The sequence below is a fragment of the Mus musculus genome, chromosome 1 (assembly GCF_000001635.26).
Source record: "Mus musculus strain C57BL/6J chromosome 1, GRCm38.p6 C57BL/6J".
Lineage (NCBI taxonomy): Eukaryota > Metazoa > Chordata > Mammalia > Rodentia > Muridae > Mus > Mus musculus.
The window spans coordinates 178,438,521-178,461,720 of NC_000067.6; the positions used below are offsets into that span (position 1 = coordinate 178,438,521).

The following is a 23,200-nucleotide window of genomic DNA, read 5'->3' on the forward strand; positions in this document are numbered from 1 at the left end:
AGGCCAGGAGAAGTGAGGATTATTTCATGGGTTCATAGTCTCAAGAGCTTCTACTACTAAGGCCAGCAAAACAGCGGGGGAGTCTAAAGCACAGCAAGGAACTGTTTACAAACCAGGCCATCCGTCATTTCCTGTACTAGCCAGGGGCCCAAGTGCTTCAGACTCAAGTCAAACGGAATGAACAATATGAGACTATTTATAAGTTGTTACCATATGCATTGCTTAGTTTCTCATACCTCACGGTCTGAGATTAATCAATGTAACAAGTTTCATGTCTTCATATTAACATATAAGACATTATGAAGTTTTGTTTTGTACTCTAATTTTGTGTATAAGCCTGTTTGATAAAAAAGATGGAGATAGAATTGAATTTGTCCTCTAGCACCTTACTTGTAGTGGGCTTGGTAGTTACTTGTTTTGCTAAAACAGTACCTAACAGAAGGCGCTCAAGAAAGGGAGGGTTTTTTTTTTTTTTTTAACTAGGTATTTTCCTCATTTATATTTCCAATGCTATCCCAAAAGTCCCCCATACCCTCCCCCCCACTCCCCTACCCACCCACTCCCACTTTTTGGCCCTGGCATTCCCCTGTACTGGGGCATATAACGTTTGCATGTCCAATGGGCCTCTCTTTCCAGTGATGGCCAACTAGGCCATCTTTTGATACATATGCAGCTAGAGTCAAGAGCTCCGGGGTACTGGTTAGTTCATAATGTTGTTCCACCAATAGGGTTGCAGATCCCTTTAGCTCCTTGGGTACTTTCTCTAGCTCCTCCATTGGGGGCCCTGTGATCCATCCAATAGCTGACTGTGAGCATACACTTATCTGTTTGCTAGGCCCCGGCATAGTCTCACAAGAGACAGCTATCAGGGTCCTTTCAGCAAAATCTTGCTAGTGTATGCAATGGTGTCATCGTTTGGAGGCTGATTATGGGATGAATCCCTGGATATGGCAGTCTCTAGATGGTCCATCCTTTTGTCTCAGCTCCAAACTTTGTCTCTGTAACTCCTTCCATGGGTGTTTTGTTCCCAATTCTAAGAAGGGGCAAAGTGTCCACACTTTGGTCTTTGTTCTTCTTGAGTTTCATGTGTTTTGCAAATTGTAACTTATATCTTGGATATTCTAAGTTTCTGGGCTAATATCCACTTATCAGTGAATACATATCATTTGAGTTCTTTTGTGATTGGGTTACCTCACTCAGGATAATGCCCTCCAGGTCCAACCATTTGCCTAGGAATTTCATAAATTTATTTTTTTATTAGCTGAGTAGTACTCCATTATGTAAATGTACTACATTTTTTAAAATACATTCCTCTATTGAGGGGCATAAAACCAGAGACACTGAAACTTATAGAGGAGAAAGTGGGGAAAAGCCTCTCGAAGATATGGGCACAGGAGAAAAATTCCTGAATAGAACAGCAATGGCTTGTGCTGTAAGATCGAGAATTGACAAATGGGACCTCATGAAACTGCAAAGCTTCTGTAAGGCAAAAGACACCATCAATAAGACAAAAAGGCCACCAACAGATTGGGAAAGGATCTTTACCTATCCTAAATCAGATAGGGGACTAATATCCAATATATATAAAGAACTCAAGAAGGTGGACTCCAGAAAATCAAATAACCTCATTAAAAAATGGGGCTCAGAGCTAAACAAAGAATTCTCACCTGAGGAATACCAAATGGCTGAGAAACACCTGAAAAAATGTTCAACATCCTTAATCATCAGGGAAATGCAAATCAAAACAACCCTGAGATTCCATCTCACACCAGTCAGAATGGCTAAGATCAAAAATTCAGGTGACAGCAGATGCTGTCGAGGATGTGGAGAAAGAGGAACACTCCTCCATTGTTGGTGGGATTGCAAGCTTGTGCAACCACTCTGGAAATTAGTCTGGCGGTTCCTCAGAAAATTGGACATAGTACTACCGGAGGATCCTGCCATACTTTCCTGGGCATATATCCAGAAGATGTTCCAACTAGTAAGAAAGACACATGCTCCACTATGTTCATAGCAGCCTTATTTATAATAGCCAGAAGCTGGAAATAACCCAGATGCCCCTCAACAGAGGAATGGGGGGGTTATTTGCCTCAGAGTTTGAGAGTACAACCTGTCATGGCAGGGATGTCGTGGCGGCAAGAGATTGAGGTAGCAGCTCGTCACATTATATCCATAGTCCTGAAGCACACAGAGAGAAGTATGAAGCTCAGCTCACTTTCTGGTCAGTCCTGGAAGCCAGCCTGTAGAAAGTTCTTGGTTAGCCTTGGTTAGCCTTGGTTAGCCTTGGTTAACCTTGGCTAGCCTTCACAGGTGTGACCAGAAGCTGACCTCATCTTATCCCACAGATGCTCAAGACGCTTGTCCCTTAGTTGATTCTAGATCCTATCAAAATGATAGTCAAGGTTAACCGTCATGGGCAGAGTGAGGCTGGGAACTTAGAGGGTGGCCTGGCAGCTCACAGAGTATTGAACCTTATATGTGTCCTTTGGGAAAATGAGTGGGCAGGGATGGTGTTGGTTCCAGGGTTTGATGAGTAGCATGGAGCTTGTAGCACTATTTTGCAATTAGGCAGACTAAATTATGATGGACAAGTTCTTGTCACTGATCTCTCCTTGAATATGGATAGTTCTCTTCCTGGGCCAGGAGAGAAGTATTGTTAGAAAAGTCAGGGAGGGCCTAGCTTTAGGGTCTGTCTGGTTGTGGTTTCTGGGGACAGATTCCAAGGCCTTATGTACACCAGGCAAGCATTCTCCTGCTGAGCTACACCCCTGGCCTACCGCAGCTTTGTGAGACAAAGGGGAAGAGAGAAAAGCACTTGCTTAAGTTTTGCTCTCTGGCAGTCCAGCTGTCCTGTAACTGACATGTAGGAGCTTTGCATCCATCACCTCATGTTAACGTCTTTAGCTGTGTGTGAAGGTTTGGCACCTCTGGTTTTGGAGATAGGTGGCTTTTTCAGTTCCAAGTCTCTGGCTGTGCTTGGGAGCATGTTCTCATTCCCCTGTCGCAGCCTCTCGCAGATCCCTGGGCTTGTCTCTTGCCTTCTGTGCTCTTGACAGTGAGAGTGAAAGGAACCCCCGCATCCCATGCAGCAAGGATGCACCAGGCCTTTTTGGTAGAAGGGCCAATTTAGGAAGAAGGGGTGTGTTTATGGCCTGCAGCTTTCCCCCATTCAAAATTAAAATAATTGAACTGAGACCCTGAGGGAAAGTGTATGTTCTTATAACTTAGTCTACTTTATTAAACAAAGATGGGTTTTAAGAGAATAGGCATTGCTTTTGGCATTAAAATATGAATGCTAAGTAGTATGAATAGTGACATGGATGATGTCAGCCTTTAAACTTGATTCCTTATGCTAGTTTTTTCCTTTTGAGGCAGTCCTACTCTGTAGTGCAGGCTGGCCTTCAAGTAACTGTGTTACTTAGGCTGGGCTCAAACTCACTGCAGTCTTCTTGCCTCAGCTTCTGAGCACTGGACTTGCAAATTCGTATGTTGCCCTGCCTGCCGCCTTATACGAGTTACATGGAACTGTATCCTCATGCGTCTGGTGTCATTTGAAAACCTTTGTAAACTGGATGTGAAGGACAGACACAAAAAACCTTGCCGAGGGTTGCACAAGAGTGAGCAGCCAAGTTGGAAGTCGAGGTAGTTTTCTCGTTGAGTAGTGTTTTCCAAGTTGGCTGCATACCAGCCTCAAGGAAGACCCTGGGAACGCTGTGCTGAGCAGGGCCAACTCTCTCTCTCTCTCTCTCCATTTATAAGTGCAGTTGATCTGTCTGAAATTTATTGTGACTTATGATTAAAAGGGAAAGGCTAAATAGATGCTTATTTTTAACCTACTAAACAGTTTAAATTTGCTGTTTGAATTGTTAGGCCTACTGTATAACATGCTTACTTTTGTATGACTGGATCCAGTTTGAACTGGTTTCTGATCTATTGCATTATGTTGAAGTTCAATACTCTATTAAGAGCTATCGATTTATAAAATGGTTTATTACTCTTCAAACAGTTAAGGATTGAAGGCAGTATTTTATAGACTGAATGGTGGAGAGAAGCGGCTCATGCCTGTAATCCCAGGCAGGAAGGAGAGATACAAGTTCAAGGCCAGCCTGGACAGGAGAGTAAGAACTTGGTTAAAAGAAACAAACTCAAAAGACACCCCTCAAGCCCCCAAAAAGTGTTTGTGTGGTAGTAAGAGGGCCTGCATTCCACAGTAAGAAAGTTTTTCTCTTAGGAGGAAGCCAGGGCATTGACTGCCTCAGAGAGAAAGTGTGGAGTTGTTTCCCACAGGACTGACCTAGGTTGCCTTGGATACCTTTTTGGTGGCTTCTTTCCTTTCTTCTTCTCTCTGTTGTGCACAAATTGAAAGATTTTATTTTAATTTTTGTCATAATATATAGAAAAGAAGTCTGATATTGTGAGTATTAAGTGAACAGTGGGTTGCTTGTTACTACCTGAAACATTTCGAACTGGTTTCTTCTTCTGTCCCTCTGGGGCAAATAAGTCTCTTTTGTGCTGAAAACTTGGTCTTGGGTATCTTGAGCCGACTTTGAGGTTCCCTTTAGTCCCCCATGGTGAACTTTAGTAGAATTGTACCTTAGTTTGTCAGTAGAACTTAGGATGAGTAGTGGGCTCGAGATATATGATCATAAGAGCATGCTTTTTAAAAATAAAAATACTTTGCTTGAGTGGGACATGGTGGCTCACATCTGTGATCAAAAGCACTTGGAAGGTAAACGCTGGAGGTCAGGAGTCCAGAGTCATCCTCAGCTCATAAGTTCTAGACTAGCTTGGCTGCATAAGACCTTGTCTCAAAGCAATCGAATTAACAACAAATTAATTTCCATTAAAGAAATTGTGGAGTCTCGCTGGGCAGTGGTGGTGCACGCCTTAAATCCTAGCCCTTGGGAGGCAGAGGCAGGCAGATTTTTGAGTTCGAGGTCAGCCTGGTCTGCAGAGTGAGTTCCAGGACAGTCAGGGCTACACAGAGAAACCCTGTCTCAAAAAGCCACAAAAAAAAAAGAAAGAAAGAAAGAAAGAAAGAAAGAAAGAAAGAAAGAAAGAAGGAAGGAAGGAAGGAAGGAAGGAAGGAAGGAAGGAAGGAAGGAAGGATAGAAGGAAGGAAAGGAAAGGAAAGGAAAGAAAAGGAAAGGAAGGAAGGAAGGAAGGAAGGAAGGAAGGAAGGAAGGAAGGAAGAAATTGTGGAGTCTCAAATGTTTGTCATGTAAGACATCATTAAGTTTAGAAAAGCTCTTAGGAGACTCTAGGCACATGAACTACTTCAAATATAGAAAATACCATTTAGCTTTTTACTATAAAAGATAAGGAAATCAATATTTTAAAAATCCCTTGCATTTCTTCAAGTTATCTTATTATTTTTTAACCTACAAGATAGCCTATTCACACTGGAGTATTCACTTAACCTGTCTGTCAGTCTGTCTCCCCCTTTTCCTTTCCCTTTCCCTTTTCCTCCTTCTCTCTCTCTCTCTCTCTCTCACACACACACACACACACACACACACACACACACACAAACAAACACACATGAAAGAAAAAGGAAAACTCACTTCAGTGGCACTTGAGCTTCATGGGCCCCGGGTTGGTATTTGTTGTCATTGAAAGGCTTCAGGGACTCTGTATTCCATGTCACTGTTGTGGCTGCACATAGGCTTTGCTCAGCTAACATGCTGGTGACAGCTACTTCAAGGGTCTTCCCTGCTACTGCCAGGTCTCTATTGCCTGCCTCTTCCCCCTTCTGCCTGTTACTCATGGCTTCTGCAGTCTTAGGATCTTGCTTACTGCCTGCTCTGCTACTCCTCTTTCAAGTGTAGCCCTCTGTATGTCTTGTTTCAGAACTTCCAGAGAAGAAAAGGGAAATCCTCCTTTGATCACTTATTAATATTCTGCAGAGGGTGCCTTTGCAGAGCAGAGCTCATGCTAGACTTCGGAGGCCTCTCCAGAAGGCTGTTAGAGACGTGTAACCTCAGGGTTAAGTAGCCACCTCTGGTTCAATCAGTTGTGCCTGGGGTGACAGATCAAACATCACAAAATGCAGCAATCTGTACAGGAAGAAACCGTTAACAGAGGCCCATGGATTTGACAGGGACCTTGCTTCCTCTGTGGTATAGTTACTTCCCAAAACCCTGGCTTGGTAGTTAAGCCCAATAGGCACTCTGACCCCATTTCTAGACTAGCAGTTGGAACTTTGTGGTTTCTTACCATTCCTTTCTGGTTGTGCTAGCCATTAATGCCTGAGCAGGTAGCCCTGTTCTAACTTTCAGACTCCCTCAGAGATAGATGGGGATTTGGGATTGTGGTCTAGTAGATTATGTAATGGAGTCTGTCAGTGGGCTGTGGGGCAAGGTGATGTGCCACTTGAGGCACATATCAAATTGGGTGGAGTTATTAGCAAGTCTTTCTTTCCTTCCTCATCCCCTCCTTTCCTTATAGGCTAGGAATTTGATGGAGGGCCTTGTGAATGGTAGGTAAACACTGTGTCACTCACTGAATTACAGCCCCAGTCCTTACCAACCTTTCTCCCCCTGAGCTGACAAGCTGGTTCTAAAGCTTATGATTTATCTGCAAGGGACTTGGTGTGACCTAAAACAGCCTTGGAAGTAGAAAAGAAGGTTGGATGCCTACTTCCTGTTTTGAAAATTTACTTCAGAGCCACACTAACTGAGACTGTTCTTTACCTGATCTCCAGTAAAGGTGGAGCAAGGATAACCGAATAGGGTTTTTAAAGAAATGATGTTGGATCCCTCCCACACACTACGTATACAAACTAACTCAAAGGAAAAAAAAATCACATGTAAGACCTAGTTATAAAATTGGAAAGAAACATTGGTATAAATCTAGCAAGTTTGGATTGGATAGTTCCTTAGTGGGTGGAGGCAGCTAAGGGAGTGCAATAGCGATAGTCTGTAATGCTTTGGGAATCCCTTGGACAGTCCTGATAACTCAAAGGAGGACTTCTCATGTGTGGTGTTGGGGCTTTTGTTAAGTAATGTGTGGCTCTTGAGGGAACTATTATCAGCCCAGATGGGAAATTTTCATTTAAACTATGTATTTATATTTAGACACCAGCTTACATGTATTGTTGGCAGTTTTAGGTAGATACTAGTGTGATTCCTTTTCAGACATCCTTATTGTTATTTTACTTTCCTCCCTCCTGAATTATCCTTTTCCTCCTTCCCTAATTGAAGTCCTCTCGTTTTTCCCATTTCCTTTGTCAGAGCACCTGCACCCTGCTATTCCATTCTGTCTTGCTCTCCCTCCCACCTTCAGGAATGGCCACTTTTTACTTTCCTAGTTTGGAGAGTAGTATAGAAAACCACAACTTGTCAACGTGCAAAGTTGTGGAGCCCAGTCCCAACTGATAAGTTTCTAACAGAACTCCTGCACCTAAGGCTCAGGGGTCACTGCAGGAGGAAGCAGAAAGATTGCCAGAGCCTGAAGAGCAGCAAGTTTGTCAAGAGATTGTGTCTCCTAGAAATGCCACAGAAGCTTCACCCATGATTTCTCACCATTATGGCTGCCTAAACATGTCCTGAACAAGGACAGCACCTACAGACATGCTTACCTGGAAATGGTGGTGCTCAAGAGACCTCAACCAAAGGCAAGGAACCACAGATGAGAGGAGTGGGGAGTGGGAGAAGTAGTCCTCCCCAGGGAGGACTCACCATCTGGTTGTCTAATGCCGAATGGCCACTCCTGAAAATATGCATACAAGTGACATTAAATAGACTGAGCAGATTGTATTTTTTATATATTAGGGATGTGTGTGTGTGTCTGTAACAACAAAGAAAAAAGAGGACACGAATTTGAAAGAGAACAAGGGGGGAAGAAACAAGGGAGAAATAATGTAATTATAGTCTCAAAAACATATTTAAAAAGTCAACTGAAAAGGGCTGGAAAGGTGGCTCAGTGGTTAAGGGATTGTCCTGTCCTTGCAGAGGACCCAAGTTCAGTTCCCAGCACCCACCCATGTGGTTTATAACCACTGTAACTCCAGCTCCCTGTGCGGGCCTCCTCAGGTACCCACTCACACACACATGTACACATAGAAGAATAAAATACATATTTAAGAAAATCAATTGAAGTAAAAAGCCAACCAGACAGATCCTAGAAAATCTAGATGTACTTCTTTCTGTAGCCAGGATTTCAAGGGGTTCTGCTGCTAAAAGGCTTCAGTCCAGATGGCTGCATATTAAAATTTAAAATGTTGTCTTTATGGAACTTATCTCTTTCAGGAGATGGGACTAAAAGGAAAACTACTGAATTATTTTTCCAAAGTGTATATAATTCTAACACTGAAAGCCTAATAAAGATTGCATAAAACTACAACACAACTTTCTTATGCATAGCTATACAAAATTGCAAATACAAGCAACAAAATTTAGTAGCACATTAATGCAAATTGTGTTTTTCCTAGAAATGTAAAAGTATTACTTTGCTGGACATTTACTTATGTAGCACATCATATTAGTATGCAGATAGTTAAGAGGCATTTGACAGAATTCAGCACATGTTGATAATTCTAAAGTCTCAATAAAGCAGTCACTAGAGAATGCTTCCTTAGCCCCAAGCTGAGGTTCTTCCTTAGAGAGGAGGCAAGTGCGCCATTTTGTTAAAGTTATGAACAAGATAAGGATATCTACATTAACCATTGTCAATTAATATTAACATAATTGGGCAAGCAGTGACATGGACATAAGTACTGGACATGATATGGTAGGAGGTAGAAAAGATAGGAGAAAGAAAAACTATTTGTAGGAAAGAAAACTAAATATCTAGAGAACCCAGAAGAACTGATAAGAAAACTATTGCAAAGAAAAATGAATTTTAGTAAAGTAGCAAGATTCTTATACAGAAGGCTGGTGACATGGTTCAACAGGGAGAAACACTTGTGTGTAGTAGCCCTGACAACCTGAGAGAAATCTTTGGGTCCCACAGAGTGGCCAGAGAGACCAGACCCCTGGGTTGTCTGTCTTCCAACCTCTTCCTCCTAGCTATGGCAGTATCTCCAGTTTTAGTCTTGCACTAATTTACATTCCCATCAATAGTCTGTTCGTCTCCCTCCCGTCCCCTCCCCTCCCCTCCCCTCCCCTCCCCTCCCCTCCCCTCCCCTCCCCTCCCCTCCCCTCCCCTCCCCTCCCCTCCCTTCCCCTTCCCTCCCCTCCCCTCCCCAGCATTTGTACTTTTCAGTGTTTTGTTAATTGCCATTCTGAGGGGTGAGGTGATATCTCATTGTGGTTTGGCTTTACAGTTCCCTAGTAAGCAGTGACACTGGACATATTTTCATGTTTGTCTGTCGACCATTTGTATATCTCATCTTAGAAAATGTCTGTTCAGATCATTAGCTTTTTTTTTAATCCAGAGACTTTTTAGTTGTTCAAACCCATCATATTTTCTAGATATTAATCCCTTTTCAGATACATCATTTACAAATATTTCCTCTATTCTATATTCGTCTCTTCATCTGTCGTCTCTTTCTTTGGTGCAGAAAGTCTCAGTTTGGCATAATTCCATTTGCCTATCACTGCTTTTGTTGGCTGTGCTTTTGAGATCTTAACTACCACCACCAATAACAGCAACAACAACAATGAAGACGCAAATTATTGCCTGTACTGGACTTGAAGTGTTTCAAAATCTTAGTATCTGCTAGCTCAAAATGTGAGTTTATCTGCAAGTCAGGTGTTTACAGAGATGATTGGATTTAAAACCGGTGCTGAGAGAGAGGCCTAATTGCTCTCTCTGGCTCTCTCACCCTGTGCATGCCAGGCAGGTGGCTTACCACTGGCTTATACCAGGAGAGATGCCAGGGTGTCTGTGTTCAGAGGGATGCCCCGTTAGGACATAGCAAGGGCTCTCTCTGCAAGTTAAGCTGGGAGGCTTTGGGGTGAAACCAGATTTCCAGCCCTCAGAGCCGTGAGAAAAGAAGTTGCTGACAGTGTTTATCTTCCATGCCCTACCCCCACACCGTGTGATACTTTCTCAAGGTAGCTTCAGCAAGCTAATACAGGCACAAAAGCAGCAATGATGATGCGGTTTCTTCAGAGCCCTTATCACTGACTAAAATTAGCTTGTGCTCAGTTATGTTTGTGCTCTGTTCCTCCCAGTAGTAAGCTCCAAGGCGAGAACAGGGGCTCGTCCTTCTCATCCCCACAGCAGTCACAGCACTGAGCAAAAGTAGCTGTGTCATTAACTTACTGATTCTGTCTCTGCAGTGTCCGGGTTTTTACAGAGCCAGCGCTCTTTTTGGGACTGTAACTTCTAGCACAGAGACTAAGAAGAAATAGCTTTGCAGCAAATAAGAGGCAGAAACTCCTTGTTCTTCTCTTTTACAGGCTCTTCAGTTGATTAGGAAGGCCTTTGAGGCCATTTTGGAACAGAAAATCTGCCCTTGTTTTAGATTTATTTTATTATTTGGTTTTAAAATAACTTGGATCTAGGAAAAATGCCCTCATAGGGGAAGAAGGCAGGGTCTTCGTTTTGTTCTCTACTCTTCTGTAAGTACCCGGCATAGCAGTCTTCAGTAAATGTTTGTTAAATGAATGGGAACCCATTTTCCAAAATTCTGCTTTGTTCTAGAAATTTCCAAATTGTGTTTTGCTTACTGATACTTAGTGTAACAGCAGTTATATTATAGAGGGTAAACGGTTTTGCACCTTTTGCCCCTCATAATTGCATCAGATGCCCTCTGTCTGTTCTCACTGGGGATGGGCGGGGTGGGGGGGTGGGGGGTGGTGGTGGTGGTGGTGGTGGTGGTGGTGTGTGCATCAGATGTCCCTGGTCTGTCCTCTCTGTTGTTTGTGACCTTGACTGCCCTTATGGATGACTCAGTCTAGCTCAGTGGCTCTGCTGCCACCCCGTGTCAGCAGTGGGGTACTACACCCACTGAATGTCCATCAGGAACCCATCCCATTCTTCTGTTGGGTTGCTCTTCATGACCTGTTTGTCTAAGTGACATTTCTTTCTGAATGGTATACATGAAGAAATAAATTCTTCTGTTTAAAAGCCTTTAGAGCTGGTTTGTATTTATCAATATAAGGAATCTATGCATTTGAATAAAATACATGAAAGTTTCCATATTTTAAAACATTTATATAAAATAGTTGTTTCATTTGTCAGTTTATTAAAAATCCCATAAACGATTTATAGAGAAGAAAATAATATTTTAAAAAGCTTTAAAAAATTTAAATAAGACTTTTGTTGATTTCTGCTTTATTTGCATAGTAGATTACTAAGTGAGTTGGTTCTAACCACTCTAGTCAATGGAGGAAATTAACTTGTCTACAGGCTCCTGCATCAGCTGTTTGAAATAGCAGTAGCCACAATATCAGTGACTGATGTGCAGAAGCCAGTTTAGAAAAGCGTTCTGAAACCATTGTTAAAAACTAGCTGATATTAAAATCATTTTAACTTGTTTTAAAGAGGTCAGGCAGTAGAGACGGCTCAGCAGTTAAGGGCACTCTTGCAGAGGACCTGGGTTTGGTTCCCAGCACTCGTGTTGGACCACACACCTACTGGACCAACACACATACTGAACCAATAAGTGAGCTCATGTTGAGCCCACACCCACCTGAACTCTAACTCAGGGAATCTAATTCCCTCAGCTGACCTCCTGTGTATCCACATGCATGGGACACAGTCATACACAGAGACACATAAAAATAAGTAAATAAATCTTTTATAAAAAATCAAACAAGCCAGGCATGGTGGCTCACACCTTTCATCCCAGCACTTAGGAGGCAGAGGCAAGCAGATATTTGCATTTGAGTTTGGGGTCAACCTGGTCTACAGAGTGAGTTACAGGACAGCCAGGGCTACATAGAGAAACCCTTCCTCAAAAAACAACAAACAAACAAATAACACCCCAGAGTTGCCTGTTTCTACAGCATTTGTTGTTTTTTTTTGGGGGGGGGGATAGGGCCTCACTATGTAATCCTGGCTGGCCTGAATCTCACTGTGTTGACTAGGCTGGTCTTGAACTCATGACAGTCCTCCTGTCTCCCTAGTGTTGGGATTACAGGTGTATGCTACCATACCTATCATAAGAAGTTTTAAATATTAGATAGGCACAATGATACATGTTTATAATCCTAACACATAGAAAGTTGAGACAGAGGATTGCTTTGAGTTCAGGGATAGCATAAAAAGACTCTTTCAAAATACAAATAAAATTTAAAAGTGCCTTAATGATTTTAATGATATTAAAAGGTTTGATTGGAGCAGTGAGATGGCTAAGTAGAAAAGTGCTTTTGTGACTGAGGACCTAGGTTTGGATTCTTAGCACCTAAATAGAAAGTTGGATGTGGCAGTGACTGTTGTAATTCCAGCACTGGGGAGGCAGAGACAAGAGACTCTCTGGGCTTACTGATAGCCAGGCTCGTCAACTGGTATGTTCCAGTTCAGTGAGAGACCCTATCTCAAAACTAAGGTAGAGAGCGAGAGGAAGATAGCTGGCATAGACCTCTGGCCTCTATGTTTATGTGCACTTACAAAAATAGGTTTACATTGTTGCTATTTTGTTTTTTGAGACCAGGTCTCATTATGTAGCCCTGACTATGACAAAACTTGCTATGTAGACTAGGTTGGCTTTGAATTTGTAGTAATCTTATATCTCAGCCTGCTGAGTGCTGAAATTATACGTATGGGCCACCATACCCAGCTCATTAAAAATAGGTTGAAGGAGCCAGGTGTAGTGGCACACACCTTTAATCTTAGCACTTGGGAGGCAGAGGCAGATAGATACAGATCTCTGTGAGTTCAAAGGCAGCCTGGTCTACGTAACTAAGCTCCAAGACAGCCAGATCTATAGCAAGACCCTGTCTTAAATCCTCTGTCCCCCAAAATAGGTTTAAGTGGGTTCTTAAAATAATTTTCAGGGTCAGCAAGATGGCTTAGTGGGTAAAGGTACTTGCTGCCAAGTACCATATTGATTACCCGAGTTCAATCCCCAGGACCCACACAGTGGACAGAAAGAACTGACTCCCATAAGTTGTCTTCTAACCTCCACATGTGGACAGTAGCACGCACTTCTAACCTGTACCCTTCCCACATCCCATTCAGCTCCCCAATAAATCAACAAAGAAGTGTAAGAAAAATTAAAAACAAAATAATTTTCAGTCAGTTTACTTGACCTAAAAATCTTACTTGTTGGAAATAGGCTCAGCCAACTTTTAATATTTATATCATTTTACCTATTGCTTTTATTTAGTAATTGATGTTTTTACTAATAAAATTTATTTTAAAATATACAACTCAGTTATATTAACATTTTTTAAGTTATCAAAAATAATTTATAATAGTTAAATGCCTCTTAAATATACATGCTATCTTCTGAAGCTAAAAGTAATATGCACTCAACCAGTTTTTAAAGTCTATTTGGAACATTAAACATGATAGAAGTTGAAAAAATAAAACCTCTCATGAAGTCCTCTAGGAGAGGAAGTTATGACAAGTTCATGACTAGACAGAAACTGTCCCATCTGTAAGGGAGAATACACAGCGTAACTGTGGCTTCATAGAATGAATTGGGTAGTGTTCTAGTAATTGGTATTTATTCTTTACAGTATATTTTTATTTTTTTCCCATTCTCCAATTACTTCCAGATTCTCACTAGAATTCTATTCCTTACCCACCTATCTTTATGTTCTCTCTTGTAAGAGAAAAAAAAAGCCATAAAAAACCATAGATCTCATTTGTGTTAGCTATCTTCTACTGAGTATGGCTATAGACTCAGTATTTACTGGGTATATCAGAATATTTCACTGGAGAAAACTGATTCCCCTCATCCAAAGCCATCATTTTGAATGGCTTCTTTGCTAGGAGTGGCACCTTGTGCTCACTCTCCCTCTTTTGTATTGGGAGTTTTGTCAGGTTTGAGCTGTCTAAGTCTTGGAAATGTTGACAAAGTTTCTGTGAGTTCCTATGTGCACATTGACTCTTGTGTCTGGAAAATGCTATTTTAAAGAAATCATTCACCACCTCTTACTCTTTAGCCCCACCCCACCCCTTTCCACATGGATCCCTGACCCTCTACAGACGGGTGAAACAAAGAGCCCATTTAGGACTGAGTCCTCCAAGTCCTCTCCCTCTCTGCATGTTGTCTTGCTGTCTGTCTTTGCATTAATGACCATCTCCTGCAGGAAGCTTCTCTACTGAAGGTTGAGAATAATTCACTGGTCTATGGCATAGTGGTTTGAATGAAAATGATTCCATACACTCATAAGGAGTGGCACTATTGGGAGGTGTGGCCTTGTTGGAGTAGGTGTGGCCTAGTTGGAGGAAGTGTGTCCCAAGACAGGTCCAGTGGCATTTTCTCTTCCTGCTACCTGCTAATCGAGATATAGAACTCTCAACTACCTCTCCAGCACCATGTCTGCCTGCATGCTGCCATGCTTCCCACCATGATGATAATGAACTAAACCTCTAAAAGTGTAAGCCAGCTCCAATTAAATGTTTTCCTTTATAAGAGTTGCTGTGGTCATGGCATCTCTTCACAGCAATAGAATCCTAACTAAGACATAGGGCATACCAATATATCATTAGGAATCATTTTATTCCTGAATATGCTCATTTAGCAAAATAATAGAGGTAGGTTTTCCAGAGGGTCCATGACTTGAGTGGGCCTTAAGCCCCCCCCCCCAAAAAGTGATTGGTTAATTCCATAACATTCATGCCACTATTGAATGAGCAAGCACATCTTGAAGGCAGGTCATCACTAAAGCTCACAGGGTTTGTAGCCGGGTGAGATTGAGCTTGATGAGATTTCTGGTGCTGTGCTTAGAATCTTCTAACACTATGAACACTAGCCAATAGGGTGAATCTTCTAGTTGAGTACCACTTAGATTTCTCCACTTTCTATGGTAGAAGTGTGTGGTGTCTTCAGCAATAACATCTTACCATCAAGTTGGAAATAGCCTGTGGTGTTTGGGGAGCCTGTGGGACCCCTTTGGCTAGTGACTCAGAAAGATGTAACCCATTCTTGATACTGAAAATTTTATTTGGCAACAAATAATATCTACTTGTGGTATTGTCTCCCCCATAATATAGTGACTCTATTTAAATTCCTTTTATACATGTATATATTTTAGGAAGTTTCTACAGTAGTAGATTTTCAAATAGCTTTTCTAAAGGTATTTATAATGTTAGTTGTTCACCCCCATATTCCCTCCTCTATGCTGTCCTCCCTTCCCCCACCCCATGTAATCCTTGTAATTCCACCTTTATTCACTTATAGCATTATATTCCATTTCCCTTCCTTAGATGACCCTCCCACGATGCTTTTTTATCTCAGAATTTTGTTTCATTTGCTGGTTTTTCTGAACTCTGTCCTCGTTGTTGACACTTCTGTTTTGTGTTTCTTGAAATTACATTTTCATCTCTTTTTTGTTTGCTTTCAGATGGGGGTCTCATGTAGCCTAGGCTGGCTTTGAACTTGCTGTGTAGGAGAGGGTTTGAGCTGCTGATTCTCTTGCCTACATTTCCCAAATGCTTTGGATTGCAAGTGTGTGCTGCTACATCTGGTGTTTTCATCTCTTTTGGCCTTTTCCTACATCTCCCTTTCAATTTTCTTTCTTCCTAAGCCTCCTTCTCTTTCAGTGCAAAGACCTGACCCTTTTCTTGCCTGAGTTTTCTTTTCTCTGTTTCTCATCCCCAGGAGCATCACTGTTCCTGGGGCTGTAGCATCAGCAGCCTGATTTCCTCACTACGGCCAGCATCTCAGCCCGTCTAGAAGCCATCTGGAGCTCTGCGGTGCCCACCTGGCCCCTTCTGCTGTGTTCCCAGGCTCCTGGCTCCCATCACTCCTCTCTCACCAGTGCTTTGTGTGAGAGTAGCATGGAGGATTGCTTAGGCTCTGTGTATCCAGCCTGGGAAACAAGGGAAGCTCTGAGTCACCAGGGCATCTACTGTGATTGCCCTTTCTTCCCACCACATGGACTTGGGTACTTTCCATCCCTGCTGGTGTTCAGATTTGAACTAAGGGCCTCACACATGGAGAGCTCTTGAAATAGATTCATCTCACTTCATTACTATCTACAGAAACATTTAGAAAGCCTGGCGTTTAAATACCACCTTCTTGTCCCTTCCTCATTTCCCCTTCTCTCTTCCTATCAGCCACCCTCTGCATTGCCTTCATTGCAATGTCGCTAAAGGTAACTCTTAGTGAGCTACTCTCTCTGGCCATGTGTCTGTCTGCCATTTAGCTGGGCATTTAGCTGGGCATGCTACTCATCTTCAGAGAGACAGACACTTATGCTTCCCAAGACACAAGCCCAGTGCTCAACCAATGAGTTACAAACTTGGCTCTTAGCATAGTAGAGGCAGTAGTTCACATTGCTGCCTTCATTGATGTCTCCAGAGGAAGAAAAAGGGGCTCTATCCTTTTCATATACTTTTCTGTCTTCAAGGAGTAATAGATCGTATCCAGGCCCATTTTCACTTTCCTATGACAGAACACTGTTGTAGATCTTTCTATTCAGAACTTCCAAACTTTCTAGTGCAGTGGACATAGACCAAAGCTAGTGTTTTGCAAAGTCTGATTCCATCCCACAGTTTCTTACAGGTTTTATAGTTTGAGTAACAATGTGAAGATTCCTGTCTGCACAGACCTTGTGAGGGTGGTCTCTGGGTCTCATGAACACCAAAAGGATGTTTCTATTGTAGTTTAAGTGTGTTTACAAAAGCAGATGTGGGTAGCCATTGGGACATTCTTTCGTTAGCAAACATAGTCAACTTTCTACAGATAGCTTTGTAAGCATTTGCTTTTGCAAGATAAGAGAACAGAATTCAACTGAAACAAGTAGGAGTATAAGCAGAGTGAAGGAAAATTTAACCCAGCCTGTCTCTTCTTCCTCCTGTAGCCCCCAAGCTACCACAGTGCAAGGCTACAGTTAGATTGTGCTGGAGTGTATTAATGTACTAAATGGTTAACCTATATTCTCTTTCTTTCTCTATCAGAGTTAAACAACAGTTAAAACCAGCCATCAAGTGGCAGACATTGTTTCTTCCTCCCCTCATTTTGTCCTTATTCCTTTTCTGGAGCTTTGAGATTTTGAACTAGTCAGGGCTTGATTTGCTAGTTATTGAAAACCTTGGGCTGCTTTGCTTCTTGCAACCTTTTCTTTTCCCAGGAAGTTTCTCATGTATTTGTGAGCCAGTACTTAAGTGAGGTGCTTTGCTATGTTACCTGTAATCTGAAATAATTTCAACAATTATTTGATAATTTATACTACAGTTGCCTCTCCAGAATTTATATTCTAAAACTTTTCACAACTTTTTTTTTTCTAGAGAGATTGGGACAATTATCAGGTCATTAGGATGCTGCCCGACTGAAGGAGAGCTGCATGATTTCATTGCAGAGGTAGGTACATGGTTGAGAAAGTGTCACTGAGCTGACTCTAGAACTTGTAATACAAACCAACCAACCAACCAACCAACCAACCAACCAACCAACCAACCAACCAACCAACAACTAACCCAAAAACCCTTACCTCAAACTGAAACTGCCCTAACTTACTGAGGGTGTTGTTTGAGAGTGTTAGAATACCTGTGCACATAAGTCAACCAATGGAACCCGTAAGCATTTTGATCAAGTTGTGAAGGCAACTATTGATAGTTTTTAAATTAGTTGAAAATAAGCCAGTGAAGACAAAGAAGTCTGATCACGTGGAGAAAGACCAGTAACAGGTGTATTTAATAATAATGTTGGTTCAAGGGTATACAGAGAGACTCTAGTTTTTATTTATTTGAGGAAATAAAACTAAGCTTCAGAACAAATAATAATAACAACAACAACAATAACAATAGACTAAAGAATAAACTTAAATAGAAAAAAATGGAGTTACACATGATAAAGTTAAACATTGCCAAACAAATTCTCCAGGAAAGCCAGTTTCTCTCTCTCTCTCTTTTTTTTTTAAGATGTATTTATTTATTATATGTAAGTACACTGTAGCTGTCTTCAGACACTCCAGAAGAGGGAGTCAGATCTCCTTATGGATGGTTGTGAGCCACCAAGTGGTTTCTGGGATTTGAACTCAGGACCTTTAGAAGAGCAGTCAGCAAGACCCGCTGAACCATCTCACCAGCCCTTTTTTTTTTGTTTTTTTTGAGACAGGGTTTCTCTGTGCAGTCCTGGCACAGAGGAACTCGCTCTGTAGGCCAGCTGGCCTCAAACTCAGAGATCCACCTGCCTCTGCCTCCCAAGTGCTGGGATTAAAGGTGTGTGCCACCACTGCCCAGGGAAAGCCAGTTTCAATGGGCATGAAAATAAAATCCTTCAATTTTAATCTGGTTAATAAGAATATTAATCAGTCTAAAATTCTAAAAGTTACTATTATTCATAATAATAACAACAAAAATTAACCACATTAGTTAAAAGATTTTGATTGGTTTTTCTTTGTGTTTATAGATTAATTGAAATGGGTAAGCATTTCTGACCAGAGGAGACTGGTGGCTCTGCCTTCCTCAACCCTAGGGAACAAAGATCTGATTGGTTTGAGTTACTTTCCTTATAAGGCAGGGAAGAGAGATGCTAAACAATAGGAGAATCATTAACAAGTTACTCCAGGCAAGTCCTCCCCTTCCCCCCAAAGATTAAAACAGAAGGATTCTATTATCTTGCCCATTGAAACTGGCTTTCGCGGGGAATTCTGTTTGGCTGTGTTTAACTTTATTATGGGTGACTCCAGTTTTTCTTTTTAAGTCTGTTTTGGGACCTAGTATAGGAGCTTAATCCAAAACAAAAGTCTCTTGTAATCATTTGCTGTGTGAGCTGAGGCTAGGAGAAAGGAAGCGTGGATGGACAGTCCATGCCCCTGGAGCTTCATACTCCATTTTGCTTTCCAGAAAGATCTCTGGTTGAACATGAAATGAAAGTTTTAGTTGAACAAAGAGAGACCTTCGGGGGGGGAAAAAAGCTGCCTAGACCACCAGTTGGAGAAACATGTAAGAGAGTTGCTTTTCTTTGCTTGGGGGCAGTGAGAGGTTGTTGGAATATTAACAAGGAATGAGAAAGAAAAGCAACGAAGTAGAATTTGTCCTGTCTTCTTGCTCCTTATACTTGGTAGAGTCCTTGTTTATTCAATGCTATGTTAAAAAGAAGGAGTTTGGAATTTTAGGTTGATGCAGATAAACTTGAAGTAGTAAAATTGATGCTACAAAGGATTTACTAATAAGCTTGCTTAGGAAATATTAAGTTACACAAAGTGGAATTTAGCTAAAGGAGTGCCTCCAATATGACTATAAGTTAAGAGCTATACTCACCAGACTTGTTAGAAACTGTAGGAATGAAAAACTTGTACTATAATGGAAGTTTAGGGATGTGAAGAAAGTTTCTCCAGGGCTTGGAGAGATGGCTCAGTGGTTAAGAGCACTGACTACTCTTCCAGAGGTCCTGAGTTCAATTCCCAGGAACCACACGGTGGCTCACAACCATCTGTAACGGGATCTGCTGACCTCTTCTGGTGTGTCAGAAGACAGAGCACTTATATACATAAAATAAATACATTTTAAAAAGTTTATCCAACATTAATTTACCAAGATTGACCTTCAGTTAGGCTCTATTTCTATAGCAAAAGAAGAAAATTGATTTAGAACTGGCCATTAGGCTCATCCCATTTCAAAGAACATATTTCTAAGTAGCAGTTCAAGGGGTGGCACAGGGTCACAACCACCCTGCCATTAAGGCTCTGTGCTCTTATCAGGAAAAGCACAGTTCTGCCAGATGGACAAGGTGAACCTGGGTAGCAACTGTTCAAAAAGAGCAACACTGGTGTACTTAAGAAATAGTGAGAATAATTCTGGAAGTACGTTTGCTGTGTAAATCTCCCATCTGTCCAAGTGGTCAGACTTGCATTCTCCTGTCTCTGTTTAAATTGTTTAAAGTGGAACGTGAGGTCAGGACCGTAAAGAGGTTTAAGGAAAATAGCATATGTGAGATGCAGAAGCGTTGTAAGATCGTGTAAGTTAGTCAAATTGTCGATTCAGGGCCAGCTCCTCTTTGCACATTAGCCAGAGCTGCATGAGTGCTATATTAAAGATGCCTTTCCTTTATGAGTCCTAAGTGTGCAGAGTGATGGGGAAGGCAGTTAATTCTAGAACAGGGCAAGCCACTTCATTTCTATGACTATCAACCTCTCCATAGTAATGCCTACTTCAGAGTTATCTCAAAGATACATTAAATAATATATCACAAACCAGTTTTCAAACACTGTAAAAGGCAGGTAGTTTAAACTTAGGAGGACTGTTGCTCAGACAGCAGCACCTTGGCAACTCTTAGTTGTTTCACATTGCTGTGAGCACAGTACCTGACAGAGACTGTCTGAGGGAGCAAAGACTTGTTTGGTGCATGGTTTTAAAACAGCAGTAGTTCTCACCCTTCCTAGTGCTGTGACCCTGATCCTTTAATACATTTCCTCATGTTTTAATGACTCCCAACCATAAAATTATCTTCGTTGCTACTTCATAACTGTAATTTTGCTACTGTTATGAATCATAATGCAAATTTTTTTTGGAGCTAGAGGTTTGCCAAACGGGTAACCATCCATAGGTTGAGAACCACTGTTGTAGAAGGCTCCAGTCCACTGTGGCCAGAAAAGCGTGGTAGAGCCTCTCAGGTCATGGTGTGCCAGAGAAGCTGGAAGCAAGGGTGGGTGTAACCTTCAAAGGGCCACCTCTGGCCACCTGTGTCTACCAGCTTCACTCTCTAAAGGTTCCATGGCCTTCCCCAAATAGTGCTACCAGTTAGGTAACAAGGGTGGGAAACATGAGCCTGTGGGGAGATTTCAGACACAAACCATAGCAGTAGCATCAGCTTCTCATTACTATTTTGAAATATTTAGTAAGAAATTCTAAGTTCTAAGAAAACATTTTTTTCTACTTTAGAATTTTAAAAGTTTTTGAATAAAAATGAGGAGAAGGCCTGTTTTTCCTGTGAATCCACCTACCCCCCACCCAAAGTTCTTGTTCCAGATGACTGGTTTAAAATGGTTTACTCATTAAGCTGGAGCTGGTGCTGGGAAAGGCAGGAACACTGGGAGGAAGAGAGGGAGTCAACCCCAGTGTTGGGAGGCAGAGGCAGGTGGATCTCTGAGTTCAAGGCCAGACTGCTCTACAGAGTGAGTTCCAGGACAGCCAGGGCTACAAAGAAAAACCTTGTCTCTAGAAAATCAAACTAAAACAAACAAAAAAAGAATGAGTGTGTACCCAGTAAACAGAAAAGAAGTGAGACTGAAGATCGGGAAAGGAGAATGTGCGTTTTAATATGTATTAGGAATCTGAAAAACCCTACCTAGATCATCAAACACACACGCACACAATTAGTCTGTAAAAGCATTGAAATGTGTATCTGAAAGTTAAATTCTGTAGCTTTCATCTGTTTGAATTTTAGAGCAGATACATCTCTAAAATTCTCAGCTCTTTGCTTCCTGAAGATGAGAATTCTCCTGAAATAGATCAGTTTTAAAATTCCTCAACATTGATTCATCTGTTTAATATTCTAAGATTAGCAGCTTGCTTAAGTAATTCCTGTCTGTATAGGATGTTATAAAAGCCAGCAGCTGTGACAAGGAAGGCTAGTGTGAATCTTACTGCACACTGTTGTTACTCAACAGCCTTGCCCTTGGTATTAAGTCAGAGCTATCCAGGATCATCAATGCGAAGGAGCTGGGAGGAGAGAGACTATTTAAAGATCTATGTTCTTTGAATTCTAACTTGAATAGAATTATAGAGAATTTAAACTAATTACACAGGAAAGGTAAAAGATGTCTCAAAAAATGCCCTGTGTTATTGACTATTGATTTAGGTTTTAGGACTAAGATAGAACTGTGTTTTTTATTGGGGAGACATCCTCAGCCGCCTTCTCCTCCACATTTGCCTGTTGTGGGTGGAAAGCAGTGTCTTTCTGGGCCCCTCTATTTTGTTAATGTTCTGTGCTCTTGAAAACATATCTCAGCATCTCTTTGTGTATTACTCAGTATTCTGTAGAGTAACAGAATTTGTAGAATCTCTCTCTCTCTCTCTCTCTATATATATATATATATATATACATACATATATGTGATATGTTTATATTATACATACATATATGTGTGATATGTATGTATCATACATGTCATATATATGATATGTATATATCATACATATCACACATATACATATCATCTATATATGCATGTACATAAATGCACATATGCATGTACATGTATATACTATATGTACATATATACATGTATATGATAACATACTATATTCATATACATATCAACTATATATACATACATATCTGTATATATTAAACAAATGCATGTATATATTAAACAAATGAATCAATGTTGAAGAATTTAAAAACTGATCTATTTCAGGAGATTTCTGATCTTCAGAAAGCAGAGAGCTGAGAAATTTAAAAGCTAGAGATGCAAATTTCATGCACATGAAAGAGAATTTAATTTTCAGATAAAAGTTTCAATGTTTTTACAGAATAATTGCGTGTTTATATATGTTTGTATATATATATATATATATATACACATATATATATATATACACACACACACACACACACATAATATGAAAGATCCTGACAGAATGTAAAAGGTCACAGAAGCCTGGAGATTGGCAAAATAGATTTCATTGTTAGCAGAACTAGCTTCACTGATTTAGAAAAAATAGAGGTGCACAATGCTCTGGCCACTCCTTGAACCCATGTGTGTGCCCACTGATGAAGCCCATTGCCAGGTGTTTGTGATATTGGTTGCTGGGATAGAGTCAGAAAATCTCCCCAGCAACCACAGCCGGGGCCAATCCGGAGTTGCTACACCTGCACTAGACTCTTTCCTTGTACCCCTCCCATACCCATTTCTTGAGAATAGACATTGTTTAGATCTGGAAATCCCCTACTCCCCACTTCTTCTCTCCCCCCTGAGGGCCTATAAAAACTGGGACCCCTTTCCCCTTGTGGTCAACTCCTCTACCCCTGTGTGGGATATGAGTCGTCCCCAGAGCTCTGGCTTTCCCCGAATAAAGCTTCATGTGGTTTGCATCAAGCTTGGTCTCTCGTGAGTTCTTGGGTGTCCGCTATTATCCCCGAGGCCAGAGCGAGGGGCTCCTCTCGGAGTCTTTCAATATATACATATCATATTTATTAGAATAACTTTCAGCTGGGCTATGGTCTAGCTAATCCAACAATGACTGC

General features: G+C 41.3%; 1 protein-coding gene across 1 annotated transcript in view; it reads left to right on the forward strand.

Moving 5' to 3' along the window:
- Nucleotides 1–23,200, forward strand: part of Efcab2 (EF-hand calcium binding domain 2) — a 78,496-nt gene that overhangs the window by 32,503 nt on the left and 22,793 nt on the right. Inside the window, exon 3 of the mRNA NM_026626.3 lies at nucleotides 17,296–17,368. Within this exon, the coding sequence (NP_080902.1) occupies nucleotides 17,296–17,368 (73 nt within the window). The remainder of the gene's footprint in view (nucleotides 1–17,295; nucleotides 17,369–23,200) is intronic.